Raw genomic sequence first — 20,884 nt, 5'->3', positions numbered from 1 at the left:
GGAGAATGGCCTGAACCTGGGAGGCAGAGCTTGCAGTGAGCCGAGATCTCACCACTGCACTCCAGCCTGGGCAACAGAGCGAGACTCAGTCTCAAAAAAAAAAAGAGCCTACAAGGGAAACTGGCTGGTGACAAACAGTCCTTGGTTCCAGTTTAACCTCCCTTAAACTCACCTGTAAAACGGCATATGTAATAATGCTACACTTTCCTTTCAGTTGCAGTACTATGTTACTAACGTTTCTGTCATGAGAACTTGAGGTTCATGATCCCCTTGCTTTTGGTAGCTTTCCTTTTAGAAAATAACCGAAATCCAATCCATTCCTCCGTCCCTGGAACTGGCTGCTGACAAGTCCAGGAACTTCACCTTTGTACTTCTCCAGAATAAACCACACCAAAAACCCCTAACAAGCCACACACACACACAACATGTTGAACTCCATTTTTTATTGGATTTAACAAGAGGTGAAACGTTAATTACCCGCTTCTCTCCTAGTGCCCCTTTTGCTGAAAAGGATACCACTTAGTCATGGAAGAGCTGAAAAACTAAGAGGGCTTCTCCGGACTCTCCACTTCTCTTCAATCCCAAACCATCACAATCTGGTGCCCTGACAGCCTCCCATGTGGTCTCATCACTGTCTCCCCTCCTCTAAACTACAAGGGCCACATGGCAGCCAGGACAATTATTTGAAATATAAGTGTGATTTTGTCACCACACTCCTCCCCCACTGAACTTGTTTTACTTCTTCAGATACAACACGGTCTGGTCTCTGGCTTCCAAGTCTTCGCACACCATGTTCCCTCTCCTGGAAAGGGTCATCACTCTATTAAGTATCACTCACTTAGAGAGCCTCCTCTGTGCCCACACGTTATAGAAGACATCCTGAACATTCCTGGACAACCCATTCCCCTGTATTTCTCCAGCATCCCAGTAACTATCTGTGCACAGCACTGTTGTGTTTACCAATACAACCCTGCTGAGAACACGACCTGCTGTATAGCAGGTGTTTAGCACTTAATGATTGAATGAATGGACATGTCTTAAGCTCCTACTTACCTTCAACACTCCCTCCACCTTCACCAGCATCCTCAAAACTTCAACTTTAAGAACTTGGGACTCCCCAAGCCTTCAACTGCCATTGCCAATACCAGTGCGGTGGTCTGGATTGGTTTAGTTTGACTCAGGGGTGGTGGGTGTCTTGTCTGGCTCAGAACTTGAGTCCATAACAAAGATTCTCATTACCGAACTTTGTTCTCAGTGAGGGCAAGTGGGTCATCATTGCCAGACAATGGCCAACCAACCCCTCAAATGAGAAGGGCTCAGTAAGTTCAGAGCCCAAAAGCTGTAGGCTCAGATGAGAAACACCAGAGGCTGGAGGCACTGCCTAGCACAAACACAACTGTAGCATGCCCTGCCTGTGGGTCTGTTTTGCTTCCTGGGCCCTGTGGTGTCCGCAGTGCTCACTGGACCCACACCGTGACTTGTCGAGAAGCTGTGGGCCTGTTCAGGTGATTTCTCTGTCAGTTCGCAAAGCAGGCCCTCAGGGACTTTGGGAAGGGTGAGGGGTCCTTCTCATGTCCTCACCACTGCTCACCACCATGGCTCTTCCCCACCAGACTGCACTCTGCGGGCAGGGATCAGCTGTTAGTCATCTCTGTGCTGATGAAGTCTGGCACAGAGTGGGCTTCAGGTCAATGTACCAGGCTATGCACCATGCTGGGCAGGCTCTTGTTCAATAGATGTTGGTGGGATGAAAGAACAGGAGGGAGGAGTGAGAAAAGGAAATGAGGCAAGCAGGCTGATTTGTTGGACTCATAAGCTGATTCTATAGAGATCAGGGATGGAAATACTTCAAAAAACATAGCTTAAGACTCTCATACCAGTGTGGCTATTGATAAAGGAGGGTTGGCAAATGTGTAAGGACAATGGTGACCCCACATAAAAGAAAAACAGAACACAGCATGGGACAGAGGTCAGTGACAAACTCTTCAAAAACAGCAGGGCACCCACCCTCCTTTGTGTTTCAGAAAGAAGCCACGGCCTTGCACACTTTCTCTGATACCCTGCCCAGCCCAGCCTACCTTATGCATGACGATCTTCCGCTGGCCTGGCTCTGCCACGTCAATCATCTTCTGGACCACGTAGTTGGCATACTGGTCCTTCATCATGGTGTATAAGGCACTGTGGGGACCGTCGTTCATGGTGCACACCTCATCGATGAGCACAGCGCGCTCCGTACGTGAGGCATGAGTAACACATTTCTCCACGACATTGCTGTAACGAGATAAAACCAGGGACAACTCTTAGAAGAGGGGCCCCTGTTAGTGAGGTTGTCCTTGCCTAGCTTCTGCCCTGACCTCAGGACCAGCAGGAAGAGAGAGCTATTTAGCATTTGAGGAAGATGAGTCGCCAACTGTCTGACTCTGCCTCTGACTCTCCACCTGTGCCATCTGTGGCATCCAACTGTAGGAAAGGGGGAACATGAGGGTGATCAAATTATACACTGCCATGCTACTGCATACTGATCACCCAGAGAGACCAGGTCTTCAAGGACATGGGACCTAGCCCTCTAATGGGTGAGGGTAAGGAGCCCAGGTAGGTGAGGAGACTTAAGCACAAGGTTTAGGGTACTGGTTCACTACTCAGCTGGTTATTATTTTAACACTTACCAAAATCTGTCCACTCTTTCCTTGCCTCTGTGAGTTCACCAAGGCCAGGAACGAAACTTACTCATGCCTATCTCCCTGCTGCCAAGCAGGGCATGGTGGTGCGCACCCATAATTCCAGCTACTCGGGAGGTTGAGGCAGGAGAACTGCTTGAACTGGGAGGTGGAGGTTGCAGCGAGCTGAGATTGTGCCAAAGCATTCCAGCATGAGCGACACAGCGAGACTCTGTCTTGAACTCCTGACCTCAAGTTATCTGCCCACCTCAGCCTCCCAAAGTGCTGAGACTACAGGCGTGAGCCACCACGCCTGGCTTCAAATAAATAATTTTTTGTAAAAAAAGGAAAAATAGAAATTTTAGAAAAGAAAAATAAAACATCTGAAATAAAATTTACTGTATGACTTTAATAGTGGATTAGAGATGACAGAAGAGTCAATGAACTTAAAAATAGATCAACAGAAATAAACAAAAAAATACATCAGTGGCTTTCAGACATTTATTTTTTATTTTTATTTTTGAGACAGTGTCTCTCTCTGTCACCCAGGCTGCAGTGCAATGGCGTGATCTCAGCTCACTGCAACCTCCGCCTCCTGGGTTCAAATCATTCTTCTCCCGCCTCAGCCTCCTAAGCACCTGGGATTACAGGTGCCCGCCATGACACCTGGCTATTTTTTGTTTTTTTAGTAGAGACAGGGTTTCACTATGTTGGTCAAGCTGGTCTCGAACTCCTGACCTCAAGCAATCTGCCTGCCTCAGCCTCCCAAAGTGCTGGGATTACAGGCATGAGCCACTGCACCCGGCCCTATTTTTATTTTTGTAGAGGCAGGATCTTGCTGTGTTGCCTAGGCTAGTCTTGAACTCTTGGCCTCAAGCAATCCTTCTGCTTCGGCCTTCCAACATGCTGGGGTTACAGGCATGAGCCACTGTACCTGCTTCCAGACGTTTTTGATGGTGACCCAGAGTACAAAGTACATTTTTCCACCGTTTGAAAAAATTTTTGTTTGAGATAGAGGCTGGTGTGCAGTGGCACGATCTTGGCTCACTGCAACTTCCACCTCCTGGGTTCAAGCCATTCTCCTGACTCAGCCTGCCAAGTAGCTGGGACTACAGGCATGTGCCACCGTGCCTGGCTAATTTTTGTATTTTCAGTAGAGATGGGTTTTGGCATGTTGGCCAGGCTGGTCTGGAACTCCTGGCCTAAAGTGATTTGCCTGCCTTGGTCTCCCAAAGTGCTGGGATTACAGGTATGAGCTACTGTCCCCAGCCCCTATTTTTTTCTTTTTAAAATAAGATTCACAGCCAGGCATGGTGGCTCACGCCTGTAATCCCAGCACTTTGGGAGGCCAAGGCAGGTATGGATCATAAGGTCAGGAGAATGAGACCATCCTGGCTAACATGGTGAAACCCTGTTTCTACTAAAAATACAAAAAAATTAGCCGGGCGTGGTGGTGGGCGCCAGTAGTCCCAGCTACTCGGGAGGCTGAGGCAGGAGAATGGCGTGAACCTGGGAGGCAGAGCTTGCAGTGAGCCAAGACTGCACCACTGTACTCCAACCTGAGTGAAAGAGTGAGACTCCGTCTCACAGACAGACAGACAGATTCATAATTTTCTACGAAAATCTCCTATCTTTTCATTCACTAAAACATATTTTCCTTTACATCCTGAGTATATTTAAACAGCTGCTGTATAATCAATCCTTCTTTACTAAGTCCAATAACTGGGTCATTTTAGACTATTCATTGACTTTTATTTCTTTTTTCTTGAGTATAAGTCACATTTTCCTATTATCCAGATAGACACGGCAAGTAACAAGCTACAGAAACTCAGAATTCTGTTATGTTCCACCAAAGAGAAGTGCCCTCCACTCCTGTTTTAGTGCAGTTAACTTGGCTATAGTCAAACTACAAACTTCTCCCATACAGTAAGCAGCAGCTAGAAATCCCAGTTCATTTCTTTTAGCCTTAGTTGGAAATGTGGTTCAGGGGTCAGCGAGACTTGGGGGAAGGTTAAAATTGGGCCTCCCCCGAACCCCTGGTGGCTCTCTCCCTTTCTAGGATTTCTCTTTGTTGTGGTTGCCCTAAGGATGGCCTATTCCAGCTTTAGCTGCCCAGCATGGAAAAGACTGGGAAGTGATCAAAGGCTAACGGTCATCAGAAATAAGAAATTTCCCCAGTGCAATTCTCTTCTTCCAAATGCCAGCCCCCATCTCTCTGGTCTCCATCTGCCCTTTGGTTACTCTCTAGTGTCTTCAGGTAGTTCTTGTATTTCTGTCCACAATTTATACATGTTATCAATGGGAGGACTGGGCCCACAGTAGCTACTCAGTTATTAATTGTAACTGTTGTAGCTGGACATGGTGGTGTGCACCTACAGTAGGCTGAGGTGGGAGGACTGCTTGAGCACCTTAGTAGGCTGAGGTGGGAGGACTACTTGAGCTCAGGAATCCTAGGCTGCAGTGAGCTAGGATTGTGCCACTGCACTCCAGCCAGGGCAACAGACTCTGTCTCTTAAAAAAATAACAACTTTTTTTTAAATTGTTTTTGAATTTGTTGTAATATTAATTAATGCTTAGGCTACATCTAAAGGTGAGAAACTAAATACCGTGAACAAAAATGTAAACAGGAGACTGACCCGAAGAAGAGAACCCAAGAGATTCTGTCCCCCATTCTTCAGTCCTGGCAACTGGTCAAAAGGAACGCCCCAAAACAAAACAATATAAGGTCATAAGAAATAACTCTGATACGGTTAGGCTATGGAGACACGGGATCTACAGGTACTTTCATTTCTTTTCTCTATTTTTCCATGCTGTGACATGTTATAAAATTTCACAAATTTAAAATGAATGAGGTCAGGTACTGGTGGCTTGTGCCTGTAATCCCAGCACTCTGAGAGGCCAAAGTGGGAGGATTAAGTCCAGGAGTTCAAGACCAGCCTGGCAAACATGGTGAAACCCTGTCTCTACAAAAATACAAAAAGTAGCTGGGCGCGGTGGGTGCGCCTGTAGTCCCAGCTACTCGAGAGCCTGAGGTAGGAGGATCGCTTGAGCCTGGGAGGTGGAGTTTGCAGTGAGCCGAGACTGCAAGCGACAGAGTGTGACCCGTCTCAAAAAATAAAATACACAAATTAAAAACATTAAGGTGGTATGAGTCCTGTCCTCCCTTGCAATTTATTCTGAAAACCAGGGAAGAATATATTCCAAAAACAAAAAATACTATGTTATGTGGGTAGTAGGAGGACATATACAGTATATTCTCAGAAGACCATACCTCTATCCACATGGAAGGGCATAGATTCCTTCTCCAACCTCTGCTACTTATAAGTGACCTAAGATACCTTTCACAACCTGGGAATAACTACTGCATTTCATTCTTGAGCTTGCACAATATGAAGACTGGAAAAGAGATCCTAAGAACACTAAGGCCTGTACATAGATACACATATGGTAAACTGCCTTTCTTTCAGGTGCCAAAAAGGGAAACTGAGTAAACATTTCACAATTTCAAACAAACAAGTTAATAAAATATTCAGTTCATCAAAGTGCAACGCTCACATTCTTTAGTAACATATTCTCCAGATTTCAAAGTAGCTGACTCTATCAGAGTAAGAACCCCACTAAGGGACCTCTTAGAGTTTATACTTTGTAATAAAACTATTTGACTTTTTAAGCTACATATACTTTAAAAAAAAAAAAGACAATAGTAAAAAATAAGAGAATTATAGTTCAATACTACTAATCCTCTCTTCTGGGAAATAGTCCTTGTAACTCAAAGTACATACCTTGCAAATTTGTGCTGACTCAATACAAGTACATTGCCTCGGATTTCTGCTACAATTTTGCTTTTATCCTCAGGACGACCGTGCTCTAATACATGTTGGATTACATAATTTCCATATTGATCCTGTTTGAGAAACAGTAAGAGAAATATAATGTATGTGAAAGCCAGTTCTGTGGGTTACCTAAGTCCTTATGTCTAATTAAGACCTATCTTTCTTTTAGCACCATAATGGTTTATATGAATACTAATGAACACACAACAATTTTTGAAACAGGTAGTAACATTTTTCTCTATTACTACAAAACAGGAACATATTACTAGACAATAGAATATACATATTCATTCTTAAAAGGGGAGGGAGTGTTATGGCAAAAAATATTCATTTTTCTCAAACACATATACAAATGGTTCACCGCACCTATCTATCACAGAGAAAAACTGGAAATATTTATGTCCAACAAAAAACAAGGGCATACCTAATTATTTAATCAGTGGTATAAGCAGAAAATGTATCAAAGCTAAAAACAAGAAATCAACAAATCAACTTATTTCATTTAACAATTATGAAACAGACCCAGAGGGATCAAATGTCTACCTAAGGTGACACCACAAGTACATGACAGAGTTCTGGAAGTCAGATCTCCTGACTCCAGGGCTAGGGCTCAATTCACTACTCATATTCATAAAACACAAACCAAGCTGCTCTGAATACAAATACAACCACAAGATTTAAGGGTATTTAAAACACATTAACCTCTTCTGGAACCTACACTGACAAAACACACAAACTCTGGCCCTGGACAAGCCCACAGGTGTTTGCAGTTCCTCTACTGGCAACTCCACTACCTGTACAAGCTGCTCTGTGTGCTGGTGAAGCTCCTCTAAAATAGGGAGTGTCTGGTCAGGGAGACAGTGCTCCAGGATTCTCTGAATCACTCGGCAGCCATAAGGATGTGTGGACAAGGCAAATACCTAGGGTAGACAAACACAAATGAGAGGCAAAAATGACAGTCACCAACTTCAATGCTTCAGTATTGTTTATATATATATATATATATTATCCCACTAATCTTCACAAATGAACTTAATGGCATTTAAGTTCTCTCTACATATAATAAGGTGTGTGTGTGTAAATAAACTCATTGCTTATTTTAGGAATTCACAGATGTGCACAATTCAGAGCGGAAAATGACTTTTCCAAGCCATCAAGAAACAGATAACTAGTCAAAGTCATGAAAAACACACTTAGTTAAGAGAGTCAAGTGTGTCGGCTGACAACCTCTCCAAAAGACAGCGCTAACAACAGAAAAGGGAAGGACTGGGACCAAATCCTGAATGCTTTCACACTGCCAGAACAACCAGAATGCAATGTTCTGATTTAACAGTGATGTTTTTCAGCAATAAGGTTCTTTTGCTGGGTTTGGAGCAACAGAAAAGCACACTACCCTTGAGATTCTGCCCTTCCTAGCTTAATGGCATACACCTCACAACTGTAATCAAGAACAATAATAAGAGCAATAATAGCAGCTAACACTTACTGGATGCTTGCCAAGTGTAAGTCATCACACCCAGTGCTTTCTGTATGGTTTTGTTTTGTTTTGGAGACAAGGTCTCACTCTATCACCCAGGCTGGAGCGCAATGGTGATCACAGCTCACTGCAGCCTTGAGCTCTTGCACTCAGGTCATCCTCCTGCCTCAGCTTCCCAAGTTGCTGGGATTACAGGCACTTGCCACCACATCTGGCTACTTAAAAAAAAAAAATTGTGTGTAGAGATGGAGACTCGCTATGTTGCCCAGGCTGCTCCTGCACTCCTAGCCTTAAGCAGTTCTCCCACCTTGGCCTCCCAAAGTGCTTATTCTTACAGGTGCGAGCCAACACATCTAGCCTTATGTGTAACCTTATACATGTAGCTTTATGTTTACAACTGTAAAGATAAACAGTATATTGTATGGTTCTACTTGAATTTAGCTTTATAAAAATGCTACACTTGTAGTCTGGAGCAACTTAATTTATTTCACGCAACATTATGATTCCCATGTTCATTTACAATACTGTAAGTTTCTGTAGTTTATTCTGCATGGTATACAGAAAGAAATTGGCTATGAGTTTTTTTTTTTTTTTTTTTGGAGACAAGAGTTTCACGCTTGTTGCCTAGGCAGGAGTGCAACAGCACCATCTCGGCTCACTACAACCTCCACCTCCCGGGTTCAAGCAATTCTTCTGCCTCAGCCTCCCAAGTAGCTGGGATTACAGGCACCGGTTAATTTTTTTGTATTTCTAGTAAAACGGGGTTTCACTATGTTGGCCAGGCTGGTCTCAAACTACTGACCTCAGGTGATCCCCCGTCTCAGACTCCCAAAGTGCTGGGATTACAGGCATGAGCCACCGTGCCCGGCCATGTATATGACATTTTTTAAAAATGCAATCCCCTGCTCATGGTCATCTGGGTTGCTTAAGTCTTTTAAGAGAATAATGGTGTTTCAACATGTCTAAATAGGTCTTGTGGTATATATGTACAGATATTTCAACAGGATCACAGAAATTACAAAGGTTGAAATTTGAAAGACAATACTAAATGATTTTCCAAAATGGTTGTGTCAATGTCTATTCCCACCAGCAAGGTATCTCTTTCCTGTCAGCACACAGCAACTGATGGATAAGTAATAGTCTATCATTTGTGGCTTAATTTTGCATTTTCCTTGTTCCTAATGGAACTGAGTATTTTTTCATGTCTACTGGCAATTTGTGTTTCTTCTATGAAAAGTCAACTTGTGTTTTGGGCTCACTTTTACATCATGTTGTATTGTTTTCCTTCATTACAGAGAGGTTCATTATATACTCTAGTTATCAATTCTTTGACAGTTGCATCTTGAAAGTATTCTCTCCTGGTGGCTTAATCATTTTACCTTTTTTGTTGTATACTTCCATAAATGCAACATCTTAATGTTAAAGTAAACAGATCTACCCTTTTTTCATTAACTCAGAAACTCCCAATAACCACGTGGGTTGCTGTCAGTAATCAACCATTGTGGTCATTGAGCAAACAGCAAAACCTAAAGATTACTACACATCACATATCACTCTATACTCTGGAGTACATACAATTTTACCTGAAAATCTATGTGCTTTTTCTCGTTTTTCCTCCTTCCCTAAAGAAAAACCAATTTCACACACCCAAAAGGGAGCTGAGTTTTACTGTCCTGTCCCATCCACCTTATGAGACTGTAAGGACTTTGTGTTTTGGCAAAAAAGCAAAAACAAAAAAACAAAACAAACAACAACAACAAAACACTATAACCAATTCAGAGGCAATTCTGGAAAAGGGTATTTATATATAAAAGTAACAATTTATATATAAAAGTAACAATCTTACTTGGAAGTTGACGCTAAGAAGAGATTTTCTGACATACGGGAAAACAGGAGATTATGTGGTCATTTAATATAATTCAAACCAACCTGGACTGCATCCCCTCCAAAAAAATTTAAGCAAGAAGCACCTTGTTATTTTAAAGATATATTCACACATGACCTACAACATTAGTTCCATAAATTACCTGAATTTTAAACCAAATTTAAAAGGAAAGCACTGAAATATCAGAATAAATAGTACTTAACCAAGGGAAATAATTTATTCTTCAAATATGAGATTTCATCTTAACAACTCTTATGACTGTGTTTCATCCCAATATGAGCAGACATCTGCATTAATGATGGAAAGAAGGCCCAGAGACCCAGACACTTGGCAACACATAGACAGGTACTTGACAGCACTATACAGGATTGCTTTTTACTGCAGTCTAAAGTACATTAAGATCAGGCACAGTGGCTCATGCCTGTAATCCCAGCAACTTCGGGAGGCTGAGGCAGATGGATTGCTTGAGTGCAGGAATTCAAGACCAGCCTGGGCAACATGGTGAGGCCGCTGTCTCTATAAAATATTTAAAAATGAGCCAGATGTGGTGGTATGTGCCTGTAATTCCAGCTACTTGGGAGGCTGAGGTGGGAGGATTGCTTGAACCTGGCAGTTCAAGGCTGTAGTGAGCCGTGATGGTGCCACTGCACTCCAGCCTGGGCAACAGAGCAGGATCCAGTCTCAAAAACACAAAGTACATTAAGCACATTGACAACATGCCACAAATCCTATTCTGTTTTCTGCTCACAAAGGAAATAAATTTGTTTCAATTATTGCTCTCCTGGGTCACTTACCTGTCCTTTAAACGCATCGATGATAAATTGCAAAGACTGGGGCTGTACACATTCAATGCATTTCTGAACCACGTGATTGCCATTCTGATCTTTCACACACTTCAAGACATGGCCATCTAGTTCCCGAACCATCTCATTCTATTGGAGACAAAGAAAGCACCACCAGAATCACAGCAAGCAAACATGTGGACAAAGAATATTCTTTTCACCAAACATGAAAGCACTACCGAACAGAGAATCTGTGATGATTAAAGTGGAATAGCAACTGTGGAACAATGACAACAAACAGGGAAACAAATGAGGACCTGAGTCTTTTCATACATTAGCAAATTTACAGTAAAATTTCCAACAATAAATTTACTGTACCAATAACCAGTAACCAAAAAGATCTCACACTGGTAAAAACAAAAAACAAAGAAAAGCCTTTTAAGAATGCTTTTTTTTTTTTGAGACGGAGTCTTGCTCTGTCACTCAGGCTAGAGTACAGCAGTGGCACGATCTCAGCTCACTGCAACCTCCGCCTCCCAGGTTCAAGCAATTCTCCTATCTCAGCCTCCCAAGTAGCTGGGATTACGGTGTGAACCACCACACCTGGCTAATTTTTGTATTTTTAGTAGAGACGGGGTTTTGCCATGTTGGTCAGGCTGTCTCAAACTCCTGACCTCAGGAGATCTGCCCTCTTCGGCCTCCCAAAGTGCTGGAATTACAGGCGTGAGCCAACGCACCGGGCCAACTCTTAAGAGTTTAAAAAAAATATAAAGCGTAGACATCTTCAAATACAAAGCAGCCTACATCAGGAACAGATACTCCTTAACTTATGAAAGAATTACATTCCAATAAACCTGTTATAAGTTTTCATCATTAACTAAAAAACGCATTTAAATATCCCTAATTTACAGAACATCATAGCTAATCCTAGGCCCTCAGAAATGCTCAGAGCACTTACAGTACCCTAGAGTTGGACAAAATTATCTAACACAGAGCCTGTTTTATAATTTAAAAAAAAAAAAATTATAGGCCAGACACAGTGGCTCATTCCTGTAATCCCAGCATTTGGGAGGCCTAGGCGGGCAGATCACAAGGTCAGGAGTTCAAGACCAGCCTGGCCAAGATGGTGAAACCCCATCTCTACTAAAAACGCAAAAATTAGCCGGGCATGGTGGTGCGCACCTGTAAATTCAGCTACTCGGGAGATTGAGGCAGAAGAATTTCTTGAACCGGGGAGGCCGAGGTTGCAGTGAGCCAAGTTGTGCCACCGTATTACAGCTGAGTGACAGAGCGAGGCTCGGTCTCAAAAAAAAAAATTATTTTATATACATACATATAAATAAAAAAACAACAAAAAATATTCAAAGTACAGTTTTTACCGAAGCATAATGCTTTCACATCATTTGTAAGTTGAAACATCATAAGTCAGGGGCTATTTGTACACTGTATTAAAGAATTTCTACATGGCACACAGCCACACTCCCAGCTACTCTGGAGGCTGAGGTGGGAGGATCACCTGAGCCCAGGAGTTTGAGGCTGCAGTGAGCTATGATAATGCCACCAGAAGCCTGGGTGACAGAGCAACACCCTGTCTCTAAAAATAAAACAAAACTAAACCAAACTAAAGAATTTCACATACAATTCATCATGTTTTTATTATGACAACCCTGTCAAGTATTCCTAGTAATGATACTAATTAAGCTAGAGTTCACCCCTGGTTAGACAAACCTCTAAGTGTGTAAGACGTTTTAATTAAATTTTCCTAATAATCTTACGGAGTAGACACCACCATAGGTGGAGAAACCAAGGAAGAGGCAAATTAAAAGACTTACGAAACTATAGACCTAGATTCCCAAGATTCAAACCCAATCAATCTGGCTGAACTGTATGATAAACTACTATGTCAGTAAACCAAACCGTCAACAATACATTATGCTGAACACCCCAACTCTGCTGGTATATAAAAAAAACTGAGACAGAGGAGGCTTAAGTCACATATTTCAAACTATGGACAGAAAGTGACAGAATTAGAATTCTAGCCTAAGCTGTAACTCCAACACCTATGATCTTACTACTAGGCCATAGTGACTGCAGAGTCAGCAGGAATGGTTCTCAGTTAATTAATGAAAAGTGTGGCCGGGCGCGGTGGCTCAAGCCTGTAATCCCAGCACTTTGGGAGGCCGAGACAGGCGGATCACGAGGTCAGGAGATCGAGACCATCCTGGCTAACACGGTGAAACCCCGTCTCTACTAAAAATACAAAAACTAGCCGGGCGAGGTGGCGGGCGCCTGTAGTCCCAGCTACTCGGGAGGCTGAGGCAGGAGAATGGCACCCAGGAGGCGGAGCTTGCAGTGAGCTGAGATCTGGCCACTGCACTCCAGTCTGGGCGACAAAGCGAGACTCCGCCTCAAAAAAAAAAAAAAAAAGAAAAAAAAGAAAAGTGTGCAAACACAGGAAGTAGATGAAATAGCCAGAAACTGAGTCTGTGAGTAGGAAATGGGTGATGGTGACAGAATACATATAGAGAGAGACACTGGGATTTCGACTGGAGCCCTTCCCCCAAACTCACTGTCCCAGGTCTTAGGTATCTTGAAATTAAATGCCTGCACTATGGCTATATCTGGTGCCTCCTGCCTAATTTCCTTGCTATCTCCAATCTCTGTACATTGGCTAAACTGTGTTGCCAGTGGATTTATGTTAGAAGACTGCAAGTCACGTCAAAATAGTGATGCTAATGAATGCAATGTCTTAAATGCCCAAAATATTGAGTACCTCAAAGCAACTAAGATATCATCTAATTAAAGAAATTAAAGATTACAATGGCAGGGGCTAAAGAAGCAAAAGGCAAGAGACACAGTGATTAAGTGTCAGAAGGGAATTAATTTTTTTTTTTTTTTTTGAAACAGGGTCTCTTAGGATCTGTCATCCAGGCTGGAGTACAGTGGTGCAATCATGGCTCACTGCAGCCTCAACCTCCTGAGCTCAAGCAATCCTCCTACCTCAGCCTCCCAGGCAGCTGAGACTATAGGAGTGCACCACCAGCCCCAGCTAACTTTTTATAGAGACGGGGTTTCACCATGCTGCGCAGGCTGGTCCTGGGCCCTAGCAATCTACCCACCTTGGCCTCCCAAAGTGCTGGGATTACAGGCATAAGCCACTGTGCTGGGCCCAGAAGAGAATAATTTACTCTGAAAATACAATTATGGGAATGATGGGAACTGTGGGAATAATTATGACAATGAAGCTTATACAAAAATAAAATCAAGGAATACTTATAAACAAAAAGACGGAGAAATGGCTTCTCTGGATATTTTTGTGATCCAGAAGAAATAAAAATTCCAACAAAGACGAGTTAGTTTTACCTAAAATGGCAAACTTGCATCTAGAAAGAGTAAAATAATCCACCGTAGGAAGCGTAAGTCAGGCCCAGAACAAGACACCACAGAGAAACATAACCAGAAAAAATATGTGAAAAATATAACACAGAAAAGAACAATAGCTGGGTGTGGTATCTCACACCTGTAATCTCAGCACTTTGGGAGGCCAAATCGATTGAGTCCAGGGGTTCTAGACCAGCCTGGGCAACATGGTAGAAACCCCATCTCTACCAAAAATACACACATTATCCAGGGGTAGTGGCGCATGTCTGTAGTTCCAGCTACTCAGGAGGCTAATATGGGAGGACCACTTCAGCTCAGGAGGTTGAGGCTGCAGCAAGGCACAACTGTGGCACTGCACTCCAGCCTGGGTGACAGAGTGAGACCTTGTCTCCAAATAGAAAGAAAGAAAAAAAAAAGAAAGACAAGAAAATTAAAGAAGAAAAATTCAACTATCTATGAAAACCCAAGAAAAATTAAAATTGGCAATGATCTGAACATTAAAAGAAAATTAAAAATAGCTTCACACTTGCATCTAATTACTTATACTTTCTTATTAATGCTACATCTCTAGTACTAAGCACTGAATAAATGAACTCCAGACCTGCTCTATCTCCAGCATTCCTCTCTCCCTTCACCAGCATCATGGCACATACCTATGAAACTCACCACTTTAAAAACTTTGGACTTCTTCAGACTTTAACTGCCACTGCCAACACCAGTGCAGTGTTCTGGATTGGTTTAGTTTGACTCAGGGGTGGTGGGTGTCTTGTCTGGCTCAGAACTTGAGTCCATAACAAAGATTCTCATTACCGAACTTTGTTCTCAGTGAGGGCAAGTGGGTCATCATTGCCAGACAATGGCCAACCAACCCCTCAAATGAGAAGGGCTCAGTAAGTTCAGAGCCCAAAAGCTGTAGGCTCAGATGAGAAACACCAGAGGCTGGAGGCACTGCCTAGCACAAACACAACTGTAGCATGCCCTGCCTGTGGGTCTGTTTTGCTTCCTGGGCCCTGTGGTGTCCGCAGTGCTCACTGGACCCACACCGTGACTTGTCGAGAAGCTGTGGGCCTGTTCAGGTGATTTCTCTGTCACTTCCCCACTCACAGCACCTAAGTATTCTCATTTCTGTTCCTTCTTCCCTAACTCTTCTTTAGCCTCGCCTTCTCCTGCAAAGCCGGCCCTCAGGGACTTTGGGAAGGGTGAGGGGTCCTTCTCATGTCCTCACCACTGCTCATCACCATGGCTCTTCCCCACCAGACTGCACTCTGCGGGCAGGGATCAGCTGTTAGTCATCTCTGTGCTGATGAAGTCTGGCACAGAGTGGGCTTCAGGTCAATGTACCAGGCTATGCACCATGCTGGGCAGGCCCTTGCTCAATAGATGTTGGTGGGATGAAAGAACAGGAGAGAAGGAGTAAAAAAATATGGAAGGTGGGTTGGATGAAAGTTTGACTTGTTGGAGAAAATGATGGCTTATTAGTATTTTACCTGCTTTAATTCATGGAGGAAAAAAAAAAAAAAAAACACCTGTAAAGTTGAACCTATTAAAGGCTAAGTTCTAGCCAATGGAAGAGTATTGGACACCACAGGTTTTAATACAAGATACTTGATCTACAATAAATTTAAATTATTTGCACAGTTCATGCTTGCCATGCACAAAAAGGCAGCCATAAGCAACAACGCAAAACCATAAAATAAAACTGAAAATTGACAGAATTACAGGGTTCACTACATGTACCATGGAGAAACATCAAACACCAAGAGAAAAGTTAAAGGGGAAACTTACAATTACCTGCTGGTCTGAAGGAATAAACTCAAGAGCTTTCTGGATAACACGGCAGCCATACATCTGTAGTGCCAATGACAGGACATGGCCTCGAATCCGTTCTGCCAAAGCCAGCTTCTGTTCAAGACTGCCAAACTAGACATAATGTGTAGGTGAACACCATTACTTAAGTAGAAGGAAATAAACCAGAGAAAGCAAAGCATTCATTATTCTGCATCAACCATTGGCATAACTTCTTTTAGCCCTGATACCTGTGATTAACTAAACCTTTTATTTAAAGAGCCATTGTTTCTTCAAGCCAGTAGTTCTCGGCCTCTAATTATGAGTAACCCTTTTTAATGTTAAAAAGTTTCTCAGATACCCAACAATAGTAGTTTCACTATTAATATCTGCTAAGCAAACACATAATTCCTCAAAACTGTCATTAAAACATACTATTAAATGAATCCGGCCAGGTGCAGTGGCTCACACCTGTAAACCCAGCACTTTGGGAGGCCAAGGAGGGTGGATCACCTGAGGTCAGGAGTTCGAGACCAGCCTGGCCAACATGGCAAAACCCCGCCTCTACTAAAAACACAAAAATTGGCCGGGCATGGTGACACGCTCCTGTAACCGCAGCTACTCGGGAGGCTGAGGCAGGAGAATCGCCTGAACCCAGGAGGCAGAGGTTACATTACAGTGAGCTGAGAAAGCACTACCACACTCCAGCCTGCCTAATAGAGTGAGACTGTGTGTCAAAAAAAAAAAAAGAATCCATATTCTCTTACTGCCAAAGCACACATGGACACACTGTTTTGAAGTAGTATTCTACATCATTAAGAGAATTGATTTTTTTTTTTCTCCTATTTACACAAGGTAACAGAGTTGGGAGGGGAAAATTAGCACAACCAAGAAGTAAGACTACACAATGTTAAAATTCTACTTAGAATGATTTTCCATCCTTGGCTTTTTATTTTCATCTGAATCACATAATCATGAGATTGGAGGAGACGTTATGAATTATCAGCCCATCCAACCTCCTCATTCGCCCAAGGGGAACTAAGATCCAGAGAAGTTCTCAAGCTTGGTCCAAATCATATGGCTATAACCCATTGTATATTTTGTCACCCCAAGGTACATCAGACTCCAGAACTAGAGAGCTCAGTATTTTTATATATGTGACTAAATGGCAGTGCAAAGTCATTCTAAAATCAAAAACACAAATCATGTTTAGATTGATTTCTTAAAGTTGAAGAATTCAGGGTGAAAAAACATAAGTCTTCATGAAAAAACTTGGGAAGGTAACACTTGAGTACGTCATTTTTTCATCTTCATACAAATCAAACTGAATGACATATTAAGACATTTACAAATTTGTTTTGTGGTAGGTAATGTGCAGAATTCCAGCATTTTCCTCCCCATACCAGACTCCTCTTCATCTCGAAGTTTTGTGCCATTCTGCATCTATAACTTAGGGTTGCCAATACCAGATAATAAGGACTACAACGGTAAGCAAAAAAATCCCTGCCTCTCTGAAATTTTGCTTTATTAGAGGAAAAAGACATTAACCTAACAATCTCATTCTTTCCAAAGACAATGATAAAAAAAAAGTGAACATTATTCAAATTAACAGAAGTAAAACAAGAAATCAAGGCCAAACGATCAGCCAAGCAGCAGCATTGAACAATTCTTGTGACCCTAGCTGATAATGAAACATACTGGAGTTGGTGTCCAAAGACAATTCTCTTAAGAACCTTAGAAAAATTTGTTTTTGGCAATATTTTATTGTGATCCTGCTAAAACTACTTTACAGGGATTATTTCCTCTTTAAGTGATATGTTTTGTGAAACCATTGTAACAATCTGAAATAATGTGCTGGGTCCTAAATGGGGACACCAGTTTTCGAAACACATTTCCAAAATAGACTGGCATTATCTGCTTGGGTATTTAAACCATACAGAATAGACAGACTGCTTTTAATGAATTGGAAAAACACTAAAAAGCTCTTCAAAAAGGCCACACACCCTTCATTCGGAAGACTGGAATGGGACTGCTATTCTTAAGAAGGCTAATGAAAATCAAAATGCTCTGCAGATTCTCTGAAGTCAAAGGATAGAAAGAACAAAGGCTTACTTCAAAGAACTTCTGAATGACATAATTTCCAAACACATCTACCATGAGTTGGTAAGCAGCCTGGAGGATTTCATTGAAGACAAGCTGGCGCTCAGCTGGTGTGGCACGCTCCAGTTTCAGCTGAATGAATCTGAAGTACAAAGTAAAAAGGGCAATCACAGCACTGAAGGAAGACCTGGAGATACGTCAGAGTACCTCGGTTTGTAGACTGCATCCGTTCTGAAATGTGTGTGAGTGAGCATGTGTGCACACACATGCACACAATAAACCAAACTTTATTTGAATGAATCACCTGAACTCCCCTGAATAATTTTTAAATAGAGGAAGAAGGCCCTAACTTAATTGAGCTTTGAAAATTACTTATAAATGTTGGTATATTTCATTCCAGTAGGGCATGTCTACTGAATCTTATTTATGTGCAAGGTGGGAGGAGATGAAAAGGGGGTGGGGGGGCAGGGGTGCAGAAAGAGAGGAGGGGTAGAGGGAGACATAACACAACATGTACCCTACTTGACTTTTTCCTTTAGAAACCAGCCTCACATCAAAGAACTCAAAGCTTACTGTCCTTACTATATTCTTTAACTTATTTGCATATAGAACAGCATCCATCAGCTACTCAGGAGGCTGAGGCAGGAGAATGGCGTGAACCCGGGAGGCGGAGCTTGCAGTGAGCCGAGATTGCGCCATTGCACTCCAGCCTGGGCGACAGAGAGACACTCTGTCTCAAAAAACAAAATAAAACAAAAACAAAAACAAAACAGTATTCATTATCTTCCAAAGTAGTAGCAGTCTGCCTTTTTTTAGTCCAGATGACCAGTATCAGGAAAATCATGTTGCCTCTCAATCTAGCCTATAGAATTCAAATATGAGAAATTTTGGCCCAGTAGCAAGCTGGCAGGACTTAAGGAGGAGGTAGCTTCTGTAGAAACTGTTTTACTGGACACAGTCAAAAGAAAGAAACAGAAACAGAAATGGGAAAGAAGGATGGTGTTGTCACCATAATTATGCTCTACCCCCAGACCAGATTCGCTTTCTGTGAAGCCCACTGCAGCAGCCCAACAGGAAGGGGTAACCCAAACCAAAATCTGTCTTCTATAATAGTTTCTTCTCTCATCTCTACGTAGACTGTCACTTCTACAGAGTGGAACAACAAAGGAAGGTGGTAGAGCTGTCTTACTCCTAAGCAACCTAGATCAAACTTGTATTTGAATAGCATCTCTTCGAAAGCAAAAGATTCTTCATAATGTTTAAAGCAGCCAAAGTATATGTATGTCTTTGTTTTCATGTTTGTTTCTTAAATCTCTATGAAATAATGTGATGCAAACTAAGAGGCACGCTTTTAAAAAAATTACTATATGGCATTTTATTTCAGTAGATACCCATCTGAACCTAGACAGTTAAGGCATTAAAATTTTGGTTACCTTAAAGTGCCAAAGTCAAGTACGCACCTGGACCCATGCTGGTCTTGGGAAAATTCCATTATATGTCCAGCAATCTCCCGCAGTTGTAAATTGGGGTACCGGTTGTTTCGAAAATCTTCCAAAAGCCTGCTCCTGCCAGAAGGCATGACATCAGACATTCCGTATCGCAAACGAGAGGAAGAGAAAAGAGTGCTGCTCGGGCTGAAGAGGCTGGAGGCGCTGCTTGCACTGCGGTACTTGGCTTCAGCGCCTGGAGCAGCAGAGATGTATCTTCCACTGCCGTTCGTGAGTCCTCCTGTTGGTTACAGAGCAGGAGAACTTAAGACCATTCTTAAGAAACTTCACTCAAGAGAGGAAAAAGCATTCCCACACCCGAAAGCCTGCACCATTTCTGATTTCTTCAATGCTGTTGTTTTCGTGTTAAAACAATTCTATTAGCGTCATGACTTCTGTAGGTCAACTCAACAACCTGGAAGGAAACTTCTGCACAAAGATTGAGATGGGAATGCTTTTACCATTGATGGTAGACTGCTAGTAAGACTGGAGCAACAGTTAGCATGGCCCCTAGTAATGAAATGAGGACGAAATATGCCTACCAGGTGAACCCAGCACCTGAGTACCAGCAATAAAAAGTCAGAAAATGCAAAACACACTCAGACTTGAGTGGTTTTCCATTCTGAGATCTGTGGAGATGCCTTTCATTCTTGAATAACCCCCATTTCCACCTGAAACCCACTCTAAAAAATCAGGCATCCAGATTGGTCTGTTTTATACAGAGCACCCCGTGAAACAGCTTTCTTTGAAGGAATGATTTTGCCACTAAATAGAAGTGTGAAAATCACTAAGACATTCCAGGCCATGAATGAGACACAATGAGTAGAAGATAGCAGATACCTTAAAAATGAAAACTTTTCGAGTTTTCATTACAAATGGACAGCTCTTAACAATTTCTATTGTGACACAGCCTGAAATGATGAAATGACCGTAGTTTCAGCAACCTTCATGCCATTGATAATGCTGTTTTGATGGGTGACAAGGGAATAATTGCGAATCTCTAGACAGATAAACATATGACCAAAAGGCATATCAAAACATATAACAGGCCAGGTGCAGTGGCTGATGTCCATAACCCCAACACTTTGGGAGGTCGAGGCAGGAGGATGGCTTGAGCCTAAGAGTTCGAGACCAGCCTGGACAACAGAGAGAGACCCTATCTCTAAAAAAATAAAAATAAATAAATAAATTAGCTGGGTGTGGTGATGCACACCTGTAGTCCTAACTACTTGGGATGTTGAGATAGGAAGATCACCTGAGCCCAGCAGGTCGAGGCTGCAGTAAGCCATGATCGCACCACTCCATTCCAGTCTGGAAAACAGAGCAAGATCTTGTCTCCAAAAAAAAACAAGTATAGCAGCATAATAAATTATGAGTATTTTTAAATAACAGGCCGTGCATGGTGGCTCACACCTGTAATCCCAGCACTTTGGGAGGCCGAGGCGGGCGGATCATGAGGTCGGGAGATCAAGACCACCCTGGCTAACATGGTGAAAC

The 20,884-nt window shown here is 42.4% G+C and overlaps 1 protein-coding gene across 7 annotated transcripts in view; it reads right to left on the bottom strand.

The window, feature by feature from the left end:
* The window catches only part of PUM1 (pumilio RNA-binding family member 1), a 145,465-nt gene that overhangs the window by 3,201 nt on the left and 121,380 nt on the right, over nt 1–20,884 (bottom strand). For 4 of the 7 annotated variants that reach the window (XM_011955485.1, XM_011955486.1, XM_011955489.1 and 1 more), the window contains 7 exons: nt 19,361–19,628; nt 17,913–18,042; nt 15,801–15,935; nt 10,647–10,784; nt 7,285–7,410; nt 6,440–6,561; nt 2,079–2,271 (listed from right to left, as the gene is read on the bottom strand). In XM_011955485.1, coding sequence (XP_011810875.1) covers nt 2,079–2,271; nt 6,440–6,561; nt 7,285–7,410; nt 10,647–10,784; nt 15,801–15,935; nt 17,913–18,042; nt 19,361–19,628 — 1,112 coding nt within the window. The remainder of the gene's footprint in view (nt 1–2,078; nt 2,272–6,439; nt 6,562–7,284; nt 7,411–10,646; nt 10,785–15,800; nt 15,936–17,912; nt 18,043–19,360; nt 19,629–20,884) is intronic. The other 3 variants (XM_011955484.1, XM_011955488.1, XM_011955487.1) reach the window with 1 other exon arrangement.

This window comes from Colobus angolensis, unplaced genomic scaffold (genome assembly GCF_000951035.1).
Source record: "Colobus angolensis palliatus isolate OR3802 unplaced genomic scaffold, Cang.pa_1.0 Scaffold4, whole genome shotgun sequence".
Lineage (NCBI taxonomy): Eukaryota > Metazoa > Chordata > Mammalia > Primates > Cercopithecidae > Colobus > Colobus angolensis.
The sequence above is the reverse complement of the archived record's forward strand: the minus strand, read 5'-3'. Positions and strand labels throughout refer to the sequence as shown.